The following is a 17,826-nucleotide window of genomic DNA, read 5'->3' on the forward strand; positions in this document are numbered from 1 at the left end:
TTCAGTAGTTTAAGTGATATAAATTCATGGGGAAAATATTTACTAATTAATGGACATTCTTGCATCCTTTAGATATTGATGAGTGTTTTGCACATCCTGGTGTGTGTGGACCTGGGACTTGCTACAACACCCTGGGAAATTACACCTGCATTTGCCCACCTGAATACATGCAGGTCAATGGAGGCCACAACTGTATGGGTAGGTAAAGGTCTCTGAGATTGATTAGGTCACAGTTGCTGGCTTCCTGGCCAACAGTTATCACCCAGATACTTACATCTCAGAATTATTATTCAGAAAGTTTGGAAGTTAAATCTTTATGAATAGTGAAGTATTTCAAAGTCTTATAAACTTCTGGGTCTGTACCATATTTTTGAACTTTGGCTACATAGTTGCATGTTACAAAGCATGAGTCAGGTAGAAAATTTCATCAAATATTGTAAATATATATTCTTGAATAATTTTTATTTTCCATTCATGTAAAGTGAACATTATTTTATGAATAAGAGAACATTTAAAATTTAACATGTAATCCTTTTTAAATTAAATAAATGCATTTGAATAGAGAAGTATCTATTAACTTTGTCCCCCCAAGAAAATTGTAAATGAAACCCCTTATTTAAAAACAGGAAAGATGCTTATCTAAAAATGATTTGTGTTCAGCTTAAGGAATTATTTTAAGATACCTCCAAACGACCGTGAAAATTTTCAGAGTTAATCGAGGAAGTTTGGTGTGTCCAGGTGTGTGGGGTTTGCTATTAGCTGCTTGCTGATAGGATTGGTTGGCTTACTTGTTTTTCTCTATGTAGACATGAGAAAAAGCTTCTGCTACCGAAGCTATAATGGAACCACTTGTGAGAATGAGTTGCCTTTTAATGTGACAAAGAGGATGTGCTGCTGCACATACAATGTGGGCAAAGCCTGGAACAAACCTTGTGAACCATGCCCAACGCCAGGAACGGGTAAGCACACAGCTCCTGCTTCTGCTGAAGGCCAAGTCAGTGACACAGGTATACATGTAACAGTAGAGGAAAAGCAAAAAGTACTAAAAGTACGGAAAGCAGACACACTCCGTTCTGAAAATATCCAAGAGCTCATATGGCTCGGTTTCTGAAGCAGCCCTCTTTGGGATTCAAACACTAATTCCTGAGATGTCTGTTGAGTACGAGTCTGGATCCTGAAAATAAGCCGCATTGCTGAAATTAAAATTTATAACGCTAGCCCATTTAAACTCATTATCTTAAAACGTGCTGCTTACTTATTCTTTTATTCATAAAACAAGTATTTATTGAGAAACTATTGTGTGTCATTGTGCTATATTTAGAAGGTGTCATTTTGATTTAAAAATTTGTGGTCATTTATAAAGTCCAGCAAGCTCAGTGAGTATCTTTTTAGTTCGACCTTGGAAAATATGCAAAAAATGGATTTGATGAGCAAACTTAACATAAAAGCAATGTAGTGTCAAAGTTTTCCTTATGCATCATTTCCCTCAAACTTACCTGAAATTTTTAGGCAGAAAAGAGAACTGGTCTTTACACAGTAAAATTTTTCTCCAAGCACAGATTCTTTTGAAAGAAAAACTGAACGATAATAGAGACAAGAGCAAAAAAATTGTCTTAAAATTGTTGCCCACTCAGGTTCCTTTATGACCTGAGAAGGGATCACTCTTAATAGTTGTAGATACTAAGAGATGAACCAATAGGACAAATAGGAAACAATGGTTATGCATTTGTTACCAAATACAGTATTACTTAGGGTATATTTATTAAAATGTTTCATTTAACATGATGAAATTAAGGAGAGGCATGGTGAAAAGTGACATATGGGGCCTTTCTCAGTGGCTTAAATTCAGTGGGCAAATGAATTTTCTCTTTTTTTCTTTTTTTTAATTGAAGTATAATTAATATACAATATTATTTTCAGGATTACAACATAGTGATTTGACATTTATATACATTACCGATTGATCTCCACAATAAGTCTAGTAACCATATGTCCCCATACAAAGTTATTGCAATTTTATTGACCATTCCTTATGGATACATTACTTTCCTGTGACTTATTTATTTTATAGCTGGAAATCTGGCCCTCTTAATCCCTCACATCTATTTTGCCCAACCCCCAACTCCCTTCCCCTCTGGTGACTGCCAGTTTTTCTTTATAACTATGATTCTGTTTCTGTTTTGTTTTGTTCGTTTGTTTTGTTTTTTAGATTCCACATATAAGTGAAGTCATACATTGCTTGTCTTTCTTGGTCTCACTTATTTCACTTAGCAAAATGCCCTCTAGATTCATCTATGTTGTTGAAAGTGGCAAGATTTCATTCATTATTATGGCTGAGTAATATTCCATTGTGTATATATATGTGTGTGTATATATATACATACAGTATATCACATCTTGTTTATCACTTCATCCATCAGTTGATACTTAGGTTGCTTCCATATCTTGGCTATTGTAAATAATGCTGCAGAGAACATAAAAATGTATATATCTTTTTGAGTTAGTGTTTTGTTTTCTTCCCATAAATACTCAGGGGTGGAATTGCTGAATTGTATGGCAGTTTTATTTTTAATTTTTTGAGAAACCTCCATACTGTTTTCCATAGTGGCTGCACTAATTTACATTCCCACCAACAGTACACAAGGGTTCCCTTTTCTCCTCATCCTCACCAGCACTTGTTATTTGTGGTCTTTTTTTTTTTTTTTTTTTGCGGTACGCAGGCCTCTCACTGTTGTGGCCTCTCCCGTTGTGGAGCACCGGCTCCGGATGCACAGGCTCAGCGGCCATGGCTCACGGGCCCAGCCGCTCCGTGGCATGTGGGATCCTCCCGGACCGGGGCACAAACCCGTGTCCCCTGCATCGGCAGGCAGACTCTCAACCACTGTGCCACCAGGGAAGCCCTATTTGTAGTCTTTTTGATAATAGCCATTCTGACAGGTGTGAGGTGATATCTCATTGTGGTTTTGCCTTGCCTTTCCCTGATGATCACTGACATAGAGCATCTTTTCTTGTGTCTGTTGGCCATCTGTATGTCTTCCTTGGAAAAATGTCTGTTCAAGTCCTCTGCCCATTTTTAACTAGATTGTTTGTATTTTTTATATTGAGTTGTGACCATTCTTTGTATATTTCAATATTAACCCCTTATTGGATATATCATTTGCAAATATCTTCTCCCATTCAGTAGATTGCCTTTTCATTTTGTAGATGATTTCCTTCACTGTGCAAAAGGTTTTTCATTTGATGTAGTCCCATTTGTTTATTTTTGCTTTTCTTTCCCTTGCCTGAGGGCTTTTCTTTCCCTTGCCTGAGGAGACAGATTCAAAAAAATATTGCTAAGACCAGTGTCAAAGAGCATACTGCTTATGTTTTCTACTAGGAGTTTATGGTTTCCAGTCTTACATTTAAGTCTCTAATCTATTCTGAGTTTATTTTTTTATATGGTGTAAGAAAGTGGCCAGTTTCAATCTTTTGCAAGTGTCTATACAGTTTTCCCAGCACCATTTATTGAAGAGACTGTGTTTTCCCCACTGTATAATCTGGGCTCCTGTGTCAAAAATTAAGTGATCACATAAGTGTGGGTTTACTTCTGGACTCTCTATTCTGTTCCATTGATTTATGTGTTTGTTTTCGTACCAGCACCATACTGTTTTTTGTTTTTTGTTTTTTATTTTTTTTGCCGTATGCAGGCCTCTCACTGCTGTGGCCTCTCCCATTGCGGAGTACAGGCTCCGGACACGCAGGCTCAGTGGCCATGGCTCACGGGCCCAGCCGCTCCGCGGCACATGGGATTCTCCCAGACCGGAGCATGAACCCATGCCCCTTGCATTGGCAGGCGGACTCTCAACCACTGCGCCACCAGGGAAGCCCAGCACCATACTGTTTTGATGACTGTAGCTTTGTAGTATAGTTTGAAATCAGGGATCTTAATACCTCCAGCTCTGTCCTTCTTTCTTAATACATTATTGACTGGGGGATTTTTGCAGAAACTAATGCCTGTGGCTGTAATACATCTCCAGTCAAAAATGTGTTAAGATTGCTTTGGCACAAGTGGATTTTCTTAGCTCTATCTTGCCCTAGTTTTATTCCAAAAAAAACAAATAGGAACATTTTTATAATTCTGTAATTTGAAAACTTCACCAGTTAGAAATTGAAAATCATTGGTTTGGGGAATAAAATATTACTTTTTTAGGTGAGAGGAAGTAAAGGGCTTAGGTCTGATAGACTGGTCTGTATTTAAATCACAGCTCTGCCATGATTATTTATCCTTTCTGAAACATTCCTCGTATGCTAAATAAGGATAATAAAGGAATTAAATATTACTTTTCTAGGTGAGAGGAAGTAAAGGGCTTAGGTCTGATAGACTGGTCTGTATTTAAATCACAGCTCTGCCATGATTATTTATCCTTTCTGAAACTGATTCCTCGTATGCTAAATAAGGATAATAAATCAGTGGTGACAGTGACTAATTGATATGGTTATAAGGACGATCATTTATTTATTTATTTTTGGTTGTGCTGGGTCTTAGTTGCAACAGGTGGGCTCCTTAGTTGGAGCTCACAGGCTCCTTAGTTGTGGCATGCCAACTGTTAGTTGCCGCATGCATATGGGATCTAGCTCCCTGACCAGGGATTGAACCCAGGCCCCCCGCACTGGGAGCATGGAGTCTTAACCACTGCACCACCAGGGAAGCCCCTTATAGTGATGATTAAATGAGATGATGTATACAAATTACAGTTCGCATATTGCCATGCAGTTAGAAGCCATTAAATTGAGCATCTGTGATGTGCCTTTCTATATGTTCTGGATGCTTGGTGAATATTGGTGGATGAAACAGACAAAGTCCCTCCCCAGATAGCACTTGGCATATAGTCTGCAGTGTGTGTTTACTTGATACTGTTTTCAAGAGGTTTATTCATTTGTGTAGCAGTGGGCATTAGAAGAAATATGCTTCTTAAAAATTAGACTATTAGTTTGGTGAATTATGTGGAGTGACTCTCATAGTCTCTGTTTTATTCCACGATGCATTGTTTTTGATGCCTCAAATTTCACATTCCAACAAATAGACATTTATGTTAAAAAAAGACATAATTCATGTCTCATTCATTACTCATTGTTAACATGTTTCACCACTACAGAATTATTTTTGCATGCCTATGCCTTTGTGCAATTCTAATCCCTTTTTAAATTGGTACACTAACCTGGTTTTTCAATCTATGTAAATCGGGTCATTTTTAAAGCCCTCCATATCCAAATACAAAGAATTTAAATGCCTAAAGTAGATGTTTTGAATCTCATAATGATTTACTTCTAATATCGAGCAGTAAAAAGTTAATGATGATAATAATAAGAATAGCAATAATAATAATGATAAAGTGTGCCTAGATTCACTTCTTGCAGAAGCTGGCATTGTTATCAAATAAATATAATTGAAATTAAAATGTCTCATTGTGAATAATATAAAATACATCTGTCAGTAAAAGTAATACTATGTAAAATGTTATTTTGAAGGAGTTTGAGAATTTTAAGAGGGCATTTGCTGTGTTTATATTTTAAAGCTGACTTTAAAACTATATGTGGAAATATTCCTGGATTCACCTTTGACATTCACACTGGAAAAGCTGTTGGTGAGTTTTTACTAAATTATGTTTATTTTAATACATGTAGCATTTTGTAAAAATTTGTTCAGTGTTTTTAAAGTACCATAAAAGATAATAATCTGTATTTGGATCTAATATAGTTAGACAAGAAAGAAATAACATGTTTAGAGCCTCTAACCAAGTTTTAACAGTGGGATTAGTCCATCAACATAGTCTGGTGATTGAGTTATGATAGTTATGTGACTATCTCAAGATTTCATACATATCAAGCTGAAACTTTAGTTTTCCTCTTCATGAATATTGTATTACATGACTCTAAATAATCCACTTTATTTTAACCTTTACCATCTGTTTTTTCATAAGTATACGTTTAAGTTTTGGGTGTATTTTTACAGTATTCCTTTCTCCCAATCTACTTACGAATTTGCAGAATTATTAATTATATAAATCACTTCCTCCTGAATGTACTTTCTGTTGCACAATCTACTTTTCTTCTGCAAAGATTAAATAAACAATATAATTTTAAGTGTCCATTATCAATTCATGTATAACAAAGGACATAAAATTAAAAAAACATAGCTGGCTTTATCAGATGGCTGATAGCAGTCTGGGGAGCCTGACATGTAACTTAAGAGGAAGCTTGATTCCCTAGGAAATTCATTTGCTATATTGACACTAATATCACTTGGTATATTTGATCAGCTGCTTCATTTTTTTTCATCACTGTTCAAAGGATATAATATCTTATGGTCTGTATGCTTTCATAAACCACAAAATCATTCATACTTGTATAGAATTGATTTTTGTGACACTGTGTGTTTTCACTCCAGTGTACACATAGTATTATTCAAGGTTTTATGGTGAATACATTAAGCAGAACCCTGTATATTTGATCACATCTGTTCAATTGCAGACATTGATGAATGTAAAGAGATTCCAGGCATTTGTGCAAACGGTGTGTGTATTAACCAGATTGGCAGTTTCCGTTGTGAATGCCCTACGGGATTCAGCTACAATGACCTGCTCCTGGTCTGTGAAGGTAATCTGAATGATGTGTGACCTTATCCAAAAAAGTTTGGCAGACATAACTGGTTTTTAGACAGTTTTCTGATTTTTACTGTTTCTTCTATAGCATTTGGGAGTTGATCACCAAATTGGTTAAGTGAATATAATACTGATGCAATAATGAAGTTTTAAAAACGGAATTGTTGCTCTTTCAGATATTGATGAGTGCAGCAACGGTGATAACCTCTGCCAGCGAAATGCCGACTGCATCAACAGTCCCGGCAGCTACCGCTGTGAGTGCGCTGCAGGTTTCAAACTTTCACCCAACGGAGCCTGTGTAGGTAAGAAAGAGAATGACTTGTTCTTTGACACTGAGCACAATGTTCTTTACTCTTCCTGCACTGAAAAACTGTCCATGCTTTCCTATCAAAAAAGGTATTTTCTTTGTCTGGTTTTGGTATCAGGATGATGGTGGCCTCGTAGAATGAGATGGAGTGTGTTCCTCCCTCTGCAATTTTTTGGAAGAGTTTGAGAAGGATAGGTGTTAACTCTTCTCTAAATGTTTGATAGAATCCGCCTGTGAAGCCATCTGGTCCTGGACTTTTGTTCGTTGGAAGATTTTTTGTTGTTGTTGTTGTACGCGGGCCTCTCACTGTTGTGGCCTCTCCCATTGCGGAGCACAGGCTCCAGACGCGCAGGCTCAGTGGCCATGGCTCACAGGCCCAGCCACTCCACGGCATGTGGGATCTTCCCAGACCGGGGCATGAACCTGTGTCCCCTGCATCGGCAGGCGGACTCTCAACCACTGCACCACCAGGGAAGCCCTGTTGGAAGATTTTTAATCACAGTTTCAATTTCAGTGCTTGTGATTGGTCTGTTCATATTTTCTGTTTCTTCCTGGTTCAGTCTTGGAAAGTTGTACCTTTCTAAGAATTTGTCCATTTCTTCCAGGTTGTCCATTTTATTGGCATAGAGTTGCTTGTAGTATTCTCTCATGATCCTTTGTATTTCTGCTGTGTCAGTTGTAACTTCTCCTTTTTCATTTCTAATTTTATTGATTTGAGTCCTTTCCCTTTTTTTCTCAATGAGTCTGGCTAAAGGTTTATCCATTTTATCTTCTCAAGGAATCAGCTTTCAGTTTCATTAATCTTTGCTATTGTTTTCTTCATTTCTATTTCATTTATTTCTGCTTTGATCTTTATTATTTCTTTCCTTCTACTGACTTTGGGTTTTGTTTGTCCTTCTTTTTCTAGTTGCTTTACGTGTAAGGTTAGGTTGTTTATTTGAGATTTTTCTTGTTTATTGAGGTAAGATTGTATTGCTATAAACTTCTCTCTTAGAACTGGTTTTGCTGCCTCCCATAGGTTTTGGGTCGTTGTGTTTTCATTGTCATTTGTTTCTAGGTATTTTTTTATTTCCTCTTTGAGTTTTTCAGTGATCTCTTGGTTATTTTTATTAGGACATGTATGTGGAATCTAGAAAATGGTATAGATGAACCTATTTGCAAAGTAGAAATAGAGGCACAGACATAGAGACCAAGGGGGGAAGGGAGGATAGAATGGATTGGGAGATTGGGATCGACATATATACACTACTATGTACAAAATAGATAAGTAATGAGAACAGACTGTATAGCACAGGGAACTCTACTCAATGCTCTGTGGTGACCTAAATGGGAAGGAAATCCAAGGAAGAGGGGATATATGTATACATGTGGCTGATTCACTTTGCTGTACAGCAGAAACTAATACAACACTGTAAAACAATTATACTCCACTTAAAAAAAGATAATTTGGAAAGATTTTCTAAGTAAATCTATTCATTCATATTGAACCTATTTCACCATATCTTTTAGATTCTTTTGTTAGGAAAAGAAGAGGTCTCTCAATGGATTTTCCTGGAATTGGACCTAAAATAAAATAATGTCCTTGAGATACCAATCAGCATGTAAAAATTGCATGATTTAAAATTTTTTGAAAAGAGGTTTGGATACTTTTAAAGCCTTCCTTATTTTGATTCAGCTGTTGTTATGGTTCATTTTCAGACTGTCTGTAATAATTAATAGCAGATTATAGAAACAGCGCCTGTGGAAAAAAATGAAGGAATCTTAATAAAGATCAGATATGTACAACATGTGTTTTATTTTTTGTGCTAGATCGCAACGAATGTTTAGAAATTCCTAATGTTTGCAGTCATGGCCTGTGTGTGGATTTACAAGGAAGCTACCAGTGTATCTGCCACAACGGCTTTAAGGCTTCTCAGGACCAGACGATGTGCATGGGTAAGAAGGAGGACATTAGTTTCAGGGGGTGACGTGGAGCTGAGACTCCAGAAGAGATTACAGTTTGGTCATTCGCCACAGTAACTACCAAGTCTCTGTCAGTCTTACAAAAAATGAGCTATGTGAAACTGTTTATGGTTTTATTCAATGTAAAAATTGCAAGCAGGACACACCATAATATGTTCTTGGGTTCAGTGTTTACGGCCTTTTTCCCTAGGTGACTTTCACATGCTTATTAACCTGAGCTCTGGGACACTCAGGGTTACGTAGAGATCACCACGGTACCAGCTGCCCATTTACCCCTCTCTTTTCCCACTCAAGAAAGCCTTTTGGAATGCAAGAATACAAGGGAGTAGTAGCAGAGTGACAGTTTTGAAATGAATATATAAACACACACATACGTACATATGCTTCTTTCACCCGAATCATTGAATACATGAGATTTATCTACTTGTTTTGCTTTTTAACTCTTACAAACAGTTTTTAGAAGCAAAGATAGCAGAACTTTGAAAAGCCCCAGTAGCTAAAGTACAGTTAGTTAAGCAATAATTGTGTTCAGTAAGTACTTGCTGAGCTGATGATTAATAAGATTTCAAAAGCAGATGGGCTGGACACCTTGGAACTCAGCTTAACTACTTAAAGCTGATGTCAGCCACTGGCTCATCTCCACTGAAGCACTTTGCGCTTGAAGGAGGAAAATTAAATTTAAAAGTTGGCTATTTATAATTATCATGTTCTCAGTTTAGAAAAAGCTAAAGTGCATCTACTCTTTTGGTATTTAGGATACTATCTTTGTGAATCGTAAGGTCAGATTTCAGTACAGCAGAACGGCAGAACTAGTTTCCTTTATGGCGTATCCATACATGAGGACCACCTGGAGAACGTCTCCATTCTTGCAGTGCCTCCTAAGAACTCCCCTGCAGACATTTCCCATGGTCCTAGGAAAAATTCTCTAGGGAGTGCTTGTGCAAAGGACACACGGAGGATGCGGCCCTACTTGCATGAACTTTCTGAGATTGCTTGCTTATATATGCTTCTCCTGGCTGTTTTCTCTGAGAGGGAGGATATGATTTGCTAAGAAAAACCCCTGAGATATATGGTTCAGAAATTCATATGGTGAAAATCTGTCCTTGGTCCTAACAATTCATCCATGATGAAAGTCAGCTAGACTCCTTGGTAATACCTCTCTTAAACAAAGCTTCCTTCCTAAGGAACAGTAATACCCTCTTTTTTTTTCAGCATCCTGGAATTCATAGTCTAGCGTCTCCTCTCTTATATGCCATGACCTTTCAATATTAATTCCATTTTTTCAAAGGCTAATAACAATTGAACTCTAATAGACTTCTTCAATTTAGATTCCACTAATTCATAAAATTTAGGAAATCACAGTTTACCTTTGTTGTGCTGATCACATTAAGATATGAAAATTTCTGGGGGAGCATTTATAATGCTTAATAGAACAAATTGTTCTAGTGTTTCAAAAGATTGATTTCCTTACAATTGACAAGCGAACCTATTCATTAAAACCTCTTACTAAGGAGATAGTTGCTGGCTTATTAGTCCAGTTCTTTTCTGAGTCATATATGTTCCTGTAAGTCATTAAGTGGCACTTTTTCCTATAATTTTCTACTTCTGAGTTAGCTCTACCTCATATTTACTTTCCTTAAATAAATGTGGGTTCTTAGTATTGAATGAGGAAAATCTAAGTAAGCCAGTAGTTTAAAAAAAATCTAAAAGTTTAATAGGCTACGTTTTTCTAGTAAAAAATTGAATTCCTTTGAGCCAGTGTTTCTTTGTAGATGTTGATGAATGTGAGCGGCATCCATGTGGAAATGGAACTTGTAAAAACACCGTTGGATCCTATAACTGTCTCTGCTACCCAGGCTTTGAACTCACTCATAATAATGATTGCCTGGGTAAGTACTCAGTCCTTTATTGCTTCTCTTTCATTTCTACACAACATCCTGAAACACAGAATAAAGCCAAAGAATAAATATGTTTATTATTCAAATTGTGCATGTGTGCAAAAGATATGTAATATCATTAACTAATTTCTGGTTAACTGAAGTCACACTCATGGCTTAAATAATCACAAGACAATCTGCTGGGTTGAATACTATGTCAATCAACTAATCGATTCAAGGGAAAAGGCCATGCAGATGATAGTAAATATATTGGGACTGATTTATGGTTTGGGGTTATTTTTACCCCTTAGATGGGATCAAAGTTAGACCTGTTATGGTTTCAGTGTTATTATTTCATATTTCATAAAATCCATTCTTGATTTACATTCAAACACTGACAATCTACAACTGAAAACCCTGTTGTGTTTTGAAATTTTATTTTCCGTCAGCTTTTGAAGCAAGGGATGCCTCTTCCCACAGAATGAGTGCGTGGTGTCTAGGTTTCCAGATCAGCCCTCAGAAACCTATTTAATCTCTGTGAACAACTGTAAACTTTCAGTGGAAAATAAAACTGTCTTCTCTACATGGCACAGAATTTTAGCCTTTGCCTCTAACAGACAGTGATTGAAATAAAAATTGAAAGTGACTGAAGGAGGAGGAGGGGGTCCTGTAGTTGCTGGAGAAGATAGTAAAAGATATGACAACAAACACTGACAATATTTCATTTACCATGTGCCAGACACTATACTGGTGCTTTACTACATAACATCTCTTAATTCACATTATCCTGTAAGGTATGTGAAAGTAACTCAGGCCTTCTACCTTAATGGAACCATCACAGCTCAAACCCACCTCCTAATTTAATCCAATATATATTCCTCTCAGCATTCTTTATTTTATAAAATTCTGCAACGGTGAAAAAATTTAGAGCTAACTAGACACTTTATTGAACCACCTTCTTGTCTGTAGTTTCTCAGACCCTTTGTACAGCCAGGGAGAATGAAAGATACAAATATGGCTCTGATCAAAGTATAATCTGCAAACAAACTAAAAAATTACTCAAACGGGATCAACCCTAAGCTTAACTGAAAACCTACCACTTAAGAACTTCTTTTTCCAATTGACAGAAAAACGTTTCAGCAATTCTAGAGTGTTTTTCATATAATTGATTTTTCTGTATTTTTGATATGCTTCATTATTTGTCCTTTGAATATAGTCAGCTTACCTCCAGGTAAAGTTACCTGCAGACTGGTCCAGTTAAATCCGTGTATCCTCTTACCTCCAGGATGAGAACTATATTTCAATTGGAAAGCATGGGAAGCTTCACCTTAAGCCTACAGGAGAGATCTGTGTGACCTTACTAGTCACCTGATCCTTATGATATGAGCCATTTTTCTTTGTGTTGATGAGGAATTGTAATGTAGGGTTTTGTAAATGTCTACCAATGAATATGTTTTTAAGTTGCAACTTGTGACAGAATATGTGTTAAGAGCTCTCTCTGAAAAGCTAACTCCTGTTTGCTTACAGATGTAGATGAGTGCAGTTCCTTTTTTGGTCAGGTGTGCAGAAATGGACGGTGTTTTAATGAAATTGGCTCCTTCAAGTGTTTATGTAATGAAGGCTATGAACTTACTCCAGATGGCAAGAACTGTATAGGTATGTACATAATAAGCAGTCTTTATGTTGTTTTGTTTTGTAAAATAATGATGTGATTCCCCCCCACACCAACTTCGGGACACATTTGCATTTCATTTGGTCATCTGATTACATGACCAAGATAAATTTCATGGGAAATTTTGGTAAAAGGTATAAGCCAACAGTTGGGAATGACTCGTATGCAGTGTTTTTATTGGGATAGAGCTTCAGGCTATCCGTGTCTCAATAAACGTAGACAAAGGAAAATTAGCCTCTTGCCAAATGAGTAATACTCAATATGTCAAAAGTCTCTAAGGGCATATTTGCCCAGAGTGACGTGGTAGATCAGAAAGCCTGAGTTGAATTCATGTTAATATCCTTTGGCAACAATCGTCTCATCTTTAAATCATTTTTTTCGTGTTTCTCTTTAAAGATACTAATGAGTGTGTTGCCCTTCCTGGCTCTTGCTCTCCTGGCACCTGTCAGAATTTGGAGGGATCCTTCAGATGCATCTGTCCCCCAGGGTATGAAGTAAAAAGCGAGAACTGCATCGGTAAGGCTAACGTTTATTTTGAGTCCATGAGCTGTTTAGTATAATAAGACCTGGTATAGACTCTGTGGAAATATATTAAATCCAAACCACTGTAAGCATGCTGACCCGAGGAATTAAACATATAGCTGCCTACATCTGTTTTATTGAACCATCAGAAATGATTTGAAGGTGGAGTGGTGGGAATAAAGAATTTAAGGATGTGGGATTTTTCATTAACAGAAATCTCATACTAGTCAAAGAATTTTCAGTGCATTCTAAGCTTTTTTCCAAATGTCAACAGAGACTTTCTACTGAATTTAAAGAGTGTCTACAAAAATTGTAATCTTTGGCAACCAATTTTAAAACAGCTATTAAAGGTGTCTGGAGTTCTAGAAATGTGAAGCAGAAAATCTTGACAATGCTGTTGAAACATTTTTTTCCCTGGGAAGGCCACATGTCAAAACAGAAAATATTAATCCATTTGTCAGAACAGATGTTTTTCTGCGGAAACTCTCCCAGTGTACAAGAACACTGTAACCACATCAAAAGTGGGTCCCAGAATTGCCTGGTGGACATGATGAAGACCGACCTTTTTACAGTTACTTTATTTCACTTTTGTACAAATTATTTTTAACAGTTTTGTTGAAATTCAGAAGCACCAGCATCTTAGTGTGGTTCTTCTAACGTGAAATGATTGTTAAGAGTTTTTTTGCCTTTGAGTTACCCAGTTTCTTAAAAAAATTCTAAGTAGCTCTACTGTTCACACTCAAGGGACTTATATAGATGGAACTGAAGGAAACAGTTCACTTAGTTAAATTTAATTTCTTTTCAGACCATATAATTACAAATAATAGGTATCCCTAGTCATTCCAATTTGGTGTTTATATCTTGTCCCTTTTTTGTCTGATTTGTATAGTTCCTTGTAAGATTGTCTAGTGTTTTTAATACTTAAAAATAATCAATAATAATACTAGAAGCATCTTAGCAAAAACTTTCTTGAAAAGTTTAAGATCCTTTCTTTCATTTTCTTTGTTTATATTTAATCTCAATTCTTCAACATCCCTGTGATTCATCTCTTTATGGAGCAAGGATAGCAGCAGTGTGTCAGCCATAAGGAGGAAATAGAAATGCATATGTCTCTTTGTATCAGAAAGACTTAGCTACCTTTTTTCTTAGTGAAAAAAATCTATGATTCACTTACATATTTTTAAACCTCAGGAGTATTTCTTTATCCACTGATAAACAACATCACTATTTCACATGTCGTAAGAATGGGTTTTTAACTGACTTACTTCACTGTAAGAATATTTCCTTCATCCTATCAATAGAATCTCTTCTACCAATTTTCCTAGATGAAATGCTTTCTAACGTGACTATATGTACACTCACACACACACACACACACACACACACACACACACAAATCCATCCTGACATTCAGTGGACATTACAGTGGACACAGCATCTTTTAGGTGCTGGAAACGCAAAAAGGAAGTTTTTTTCCTACAGGTAACTTACTGCCTAAGAGAAAAGACATATTTCGTAAGAAACCCCGTTTTGTAAAGATATCCTTACAATTCAGCATGACGGACACTGTACTGGGATCTGTTCAGGATGTGGGATCACAGTAGGAGGCTGTGAGTAATGATGGTGGTGGTGAGAGGATGGCATGTCAGGAAGCCTGTCACAAAGGATTGGTGACATTTGAGGTGTCTCTGAAATGTTGGATAGAAATTTACTTATCAAAGAAGGAAATGGAACAGAGAGGCATTTTGAAAAGAGGGGCAGCACAGACGTGGTAAGGGGCATCGATTGGCCAGCTCAGAAGATTGCACTCAGTGCTGCAGGCAGTATGGAGCACTGCAGGTTGATTTAGAAACGATGTGGTGCGACTCACTCATTAAAATTCTGCAAATACAAATTGAGAATGTAGAATGTGCCAGACACTGTGCTAGACTAAGCTGAGGGTGCAGCAGTGATCCAGACAGACGGACACATCACGTAAGAGACACATCACATAAGTCCTCATGGAGCTTATGTTCTAATGTGCCTGAAATTGTGTAATGTTTATTCATTTAGTTAAAATAACCCATTAAATAAGCACTTCCAATGAAAAAAGGCCGAACATCGCTGGTAAGGAATCCTTGTATATTTTAAGGAACCATTCTGGGGTCAGGTGGAAATGATAAAATTCTCAACACATGTCTGAGTTCCCCTAGTTCCACAGGCACAGATTTTCAAAATAGGTGTGTGTTTTAGAAAACCAGCCCTGGTGGCAGTGTGAAGAGGAGAGAAGGAGATGCAGCAGTCCAGCTGGGAGATTTGCAATAATCCAGGCGGCAAATGATGTTGAGTTTGAATGTAGAGAGGAGATAGAAATTACAGGCCACATGCTGCTTGCATGTGAAAGTTGAAAGGTCAGGGAGAGGAATAAATGTGATTCCAGGTCCCCAGTGTGGATTGCTGAGAGGGGCATCATAGAAGGGGACCATTGCTGAGGATGCGATGCCTGTGAGACATTGAAGTGGTCCTGTCAGGTAGGCAGGTGGATGTAAAAACACCCCCAGGGGTCAAGTCTGGAGAGCTAGAGACCGACTTGGGAGTCTGGGGCTATGGTTGATTGAAACTGGATGTAATCTTTGACTTTTGAGGCAGTAACACTTTATTTTTTAAAGATAAGTTAAACATATACATAATACAATGTATTGTTTCATGTTAAATATCCAATGGCTAGTGAACTGTTAGAGTGTGGACAAATTATTTATTTTCAAATATTGAACAATGTTTTGATTTGATTCAATCAATAAATTATCCTGCTCTTCTGCAGATATAAATGAATGTGATGAAGATCCCAACATCTGTCTTTTCGGTTCCTGCACCAATACTCCTGGGGGCTTCCAGTGCATCTGTCCCCCTGGTTTTGTATTGTCTGATAATGGACGGAGATGCTTCGGTAAGTTTTGAAATGGCTTCTCTGTCATAATTGGCCCTTAAACTTCAAAGCTAGACAGTAAGCCATGATTCAGTGTTTGTCACTAAAAATATATGTCTCTGGCAAATACATCATCTGTAAGTTTAAAATGTAGGTCTCAGATGTATATGCACTGGACAATTTTTAAGGCACTTTGAATTATTGGCTCTGTTTCTACATTTTAAAAAAACTTCATGCTAAAAGAAAAATTGTTATCTTGTTTCATCATTTTCATTCTGTTGTTGGCATAGATGTTTTGTACATTGGTGAGGAGTTGCTTCTGATATGATGTAACTTACTGAAAATTACCTAGATTGATTTTGTTAGGCTATAATGTAACAGTGGGGGAAAAAAAGACATGGAAATTATTTTAATATTGAGCATAATTTGTCACATTTCCTAAGCACATTATTAAAATATTGTAAATATTGTAAATAATTAAATATAGTTTTACAGAGCGGTCAGTTTAAACTGGCAAGTGTTAATCAGCAATTGAGGATTTCCAGACCTATCTTTTAACTGCTAATCTAATCTGCATCACATGTTCAGCCCATGAGAAATGTTCTGTCAGAAACAGAGTTATATACAAATTATTCCATCTTTTAAAATGACCAGTAAGGAGATCTGTGATGTTTGCTTTCTTGATTAGATACTCGCCAGAGCTTCTGTTTCACAAACTTTGAAAATGGAAAGTGCTCCGTACCCAAAGCTTTCAATACCACAAAGGCGAAATGCTGCTGTAGTAAGATGCCAGGAGAGGGCTGGGGGGACCCCTGTGAGCTGTGCCCCAAAGATGATGAAGGTAAGAGCAACAACTACATAAAATGCCACTTTGCACTAGTTTGGGACTGTCTGGCGGAACCCAGTTGGACTATGTAATTTATGAGTATTTTGAGGATGAAATTATCCCCTCGCTTATAAACTTTAATGGTTCAGTGAGCAACCTAGTCTCAGGAACTTCTTTCAACTTTTGTATTCAACATGTGTACATGCAGGGAGTTACCACGTTATTTCATTTCTCCCACCAAGGCTAGTATTACTTGTTTTGAAAGGAATGAATTTGAGAGGTGCAGGGCAAGAGATCCAAGGAGGGGATGAAAATTATATTCCAGATTGCTGCGGGAGTCCCACATGGGTATTGTATCCCACGCTGTGGCTCCCAGCCTCTTATGTGAAGTTCTGAGAAGCTGAGTCAGCACAATAGCCATTTGCAGGAATAGACCAAGAACCTCACAGATCTAGTTAGCACAGCTGAAGGGTACAATTGTTCCAGCAGTCTTGGAACTGGCCTGGTCTGTAGGCCAGAGGTAGCTTCTGTGTGTAATGGGCAGAGAGGCTCTTTGGCTGACCAACATTAAACAAGCAAGCAGACAGAAGCAGACACCCTCCATAGGTGGTACTCTGGGAGGAGCTGGACAAGCTCAGGTGACCTCTAAATATGCTCAGCGTTGCTTTTGCAATAAATTATAAAAATAGAAAGACTCTTACTAAAAACAGCCTTGTAGAGGAGAAGGAAGCCTCATTTCATGTATTATCAGTAATCTGTTAAGTTCTCTGATAGTTGAGACTCTTTGATAATGGGTAATTTGTGTTTTTCTCTGTAGTGGCATTCCAGGATTTGTGTCCCTATGGCCATGGAACTGTTCCTAGTCTTCATGATACCCGTGAAGGTGTGGTTTGATATATTTTATTTTTATAGTCTTACATAAGTAAATTTTTGTACATTTATTTTATAATCATGCTGATTTTACTGTATAACATAGTATATTGCATTTAATACACAAATACAATATTTATTATATAGTTATCATATGCACTATATTTATCATAAGACTATGTTGTAACATGTGAAATACATTATATATTTCTCTGATAAAAGAATTGTTTATATGTTTTAAAAT

At 37.1% G+C, this 17,826-nt stretch overlaps 1 protein-coding gene across 1 annotated transcript in view; it reads left to right on the forward strand.

Annotated features, from left to right (window-relative positions):
- Nucleotides 1-17,826, forward strand: part of FBN2 (fibrillin 2) — a 231,966-nt gene that overhangs the window by 188,116 nt on the left and 26,024 nt on the right. Inside the window, exons 40-51 of the mRNA XM_004279867.3 lie at nucleotides 73-198; nucleotides 807-959; nucleotides 5,556-5,624; nucleotides 6,511-6,636; nucleotides 6,818-6,943; nucleotides 8,758-8,883; nucleotides 10,683-10,799; nucleotides 12,315-12,443; nucleotides 12,856-12,975; nucleotides 15,782-15,907; nucleotides 16,575-16,727; nucleotides 17,530-17,595. Of these exons, the coding sequence (XP_004279915.1) occupies nucleotides 73-198; nucleotides 807-959; nucleotides 5,556-5,624; nucleotides 6,511-6,636; nucleotides 6,818-6,943; nucleotides 8,758-8,883; nucleotides 10,683-10,799; nucleotides 12,315-12,443; nucleotides 12,856-12,975; nucleotides 15,782-15,907; nucleotides 16,575-16,727; nucleotides 17,530-17,595 (1,437 nt within the window). The remainder of the gene's footprint in view (nucleotides 1-72; nucleotides 199-806; nucleotides 960-5,555; nucleotides 5,625-6,510; nucleotides 6,637-6,817; nucleotides 6,944-8,757; nucleotides 8,884-10,682; nucleotides 10,800-12,314; nucleotides 12,444-12,855; nucleotides 12,976-15,781; nucleotides 15,908-16,574; nucleotides 16,728-17,529; nucleotides 17,596-17,826) is intronic.

This window comes from Orcinus orca, chromosome 3 (genome assembly GCF_937001465.1).
Source record: "Orcinus orca chromosome 3, mOrcOrc1.1, whole genome shotgun sequence".
Lineage (NCBI taxonomy): Eukaryota > Metazoa > Chordata > Mammalia > Artiodactyla > Delphinidae > Orcinus > Orcinus orca.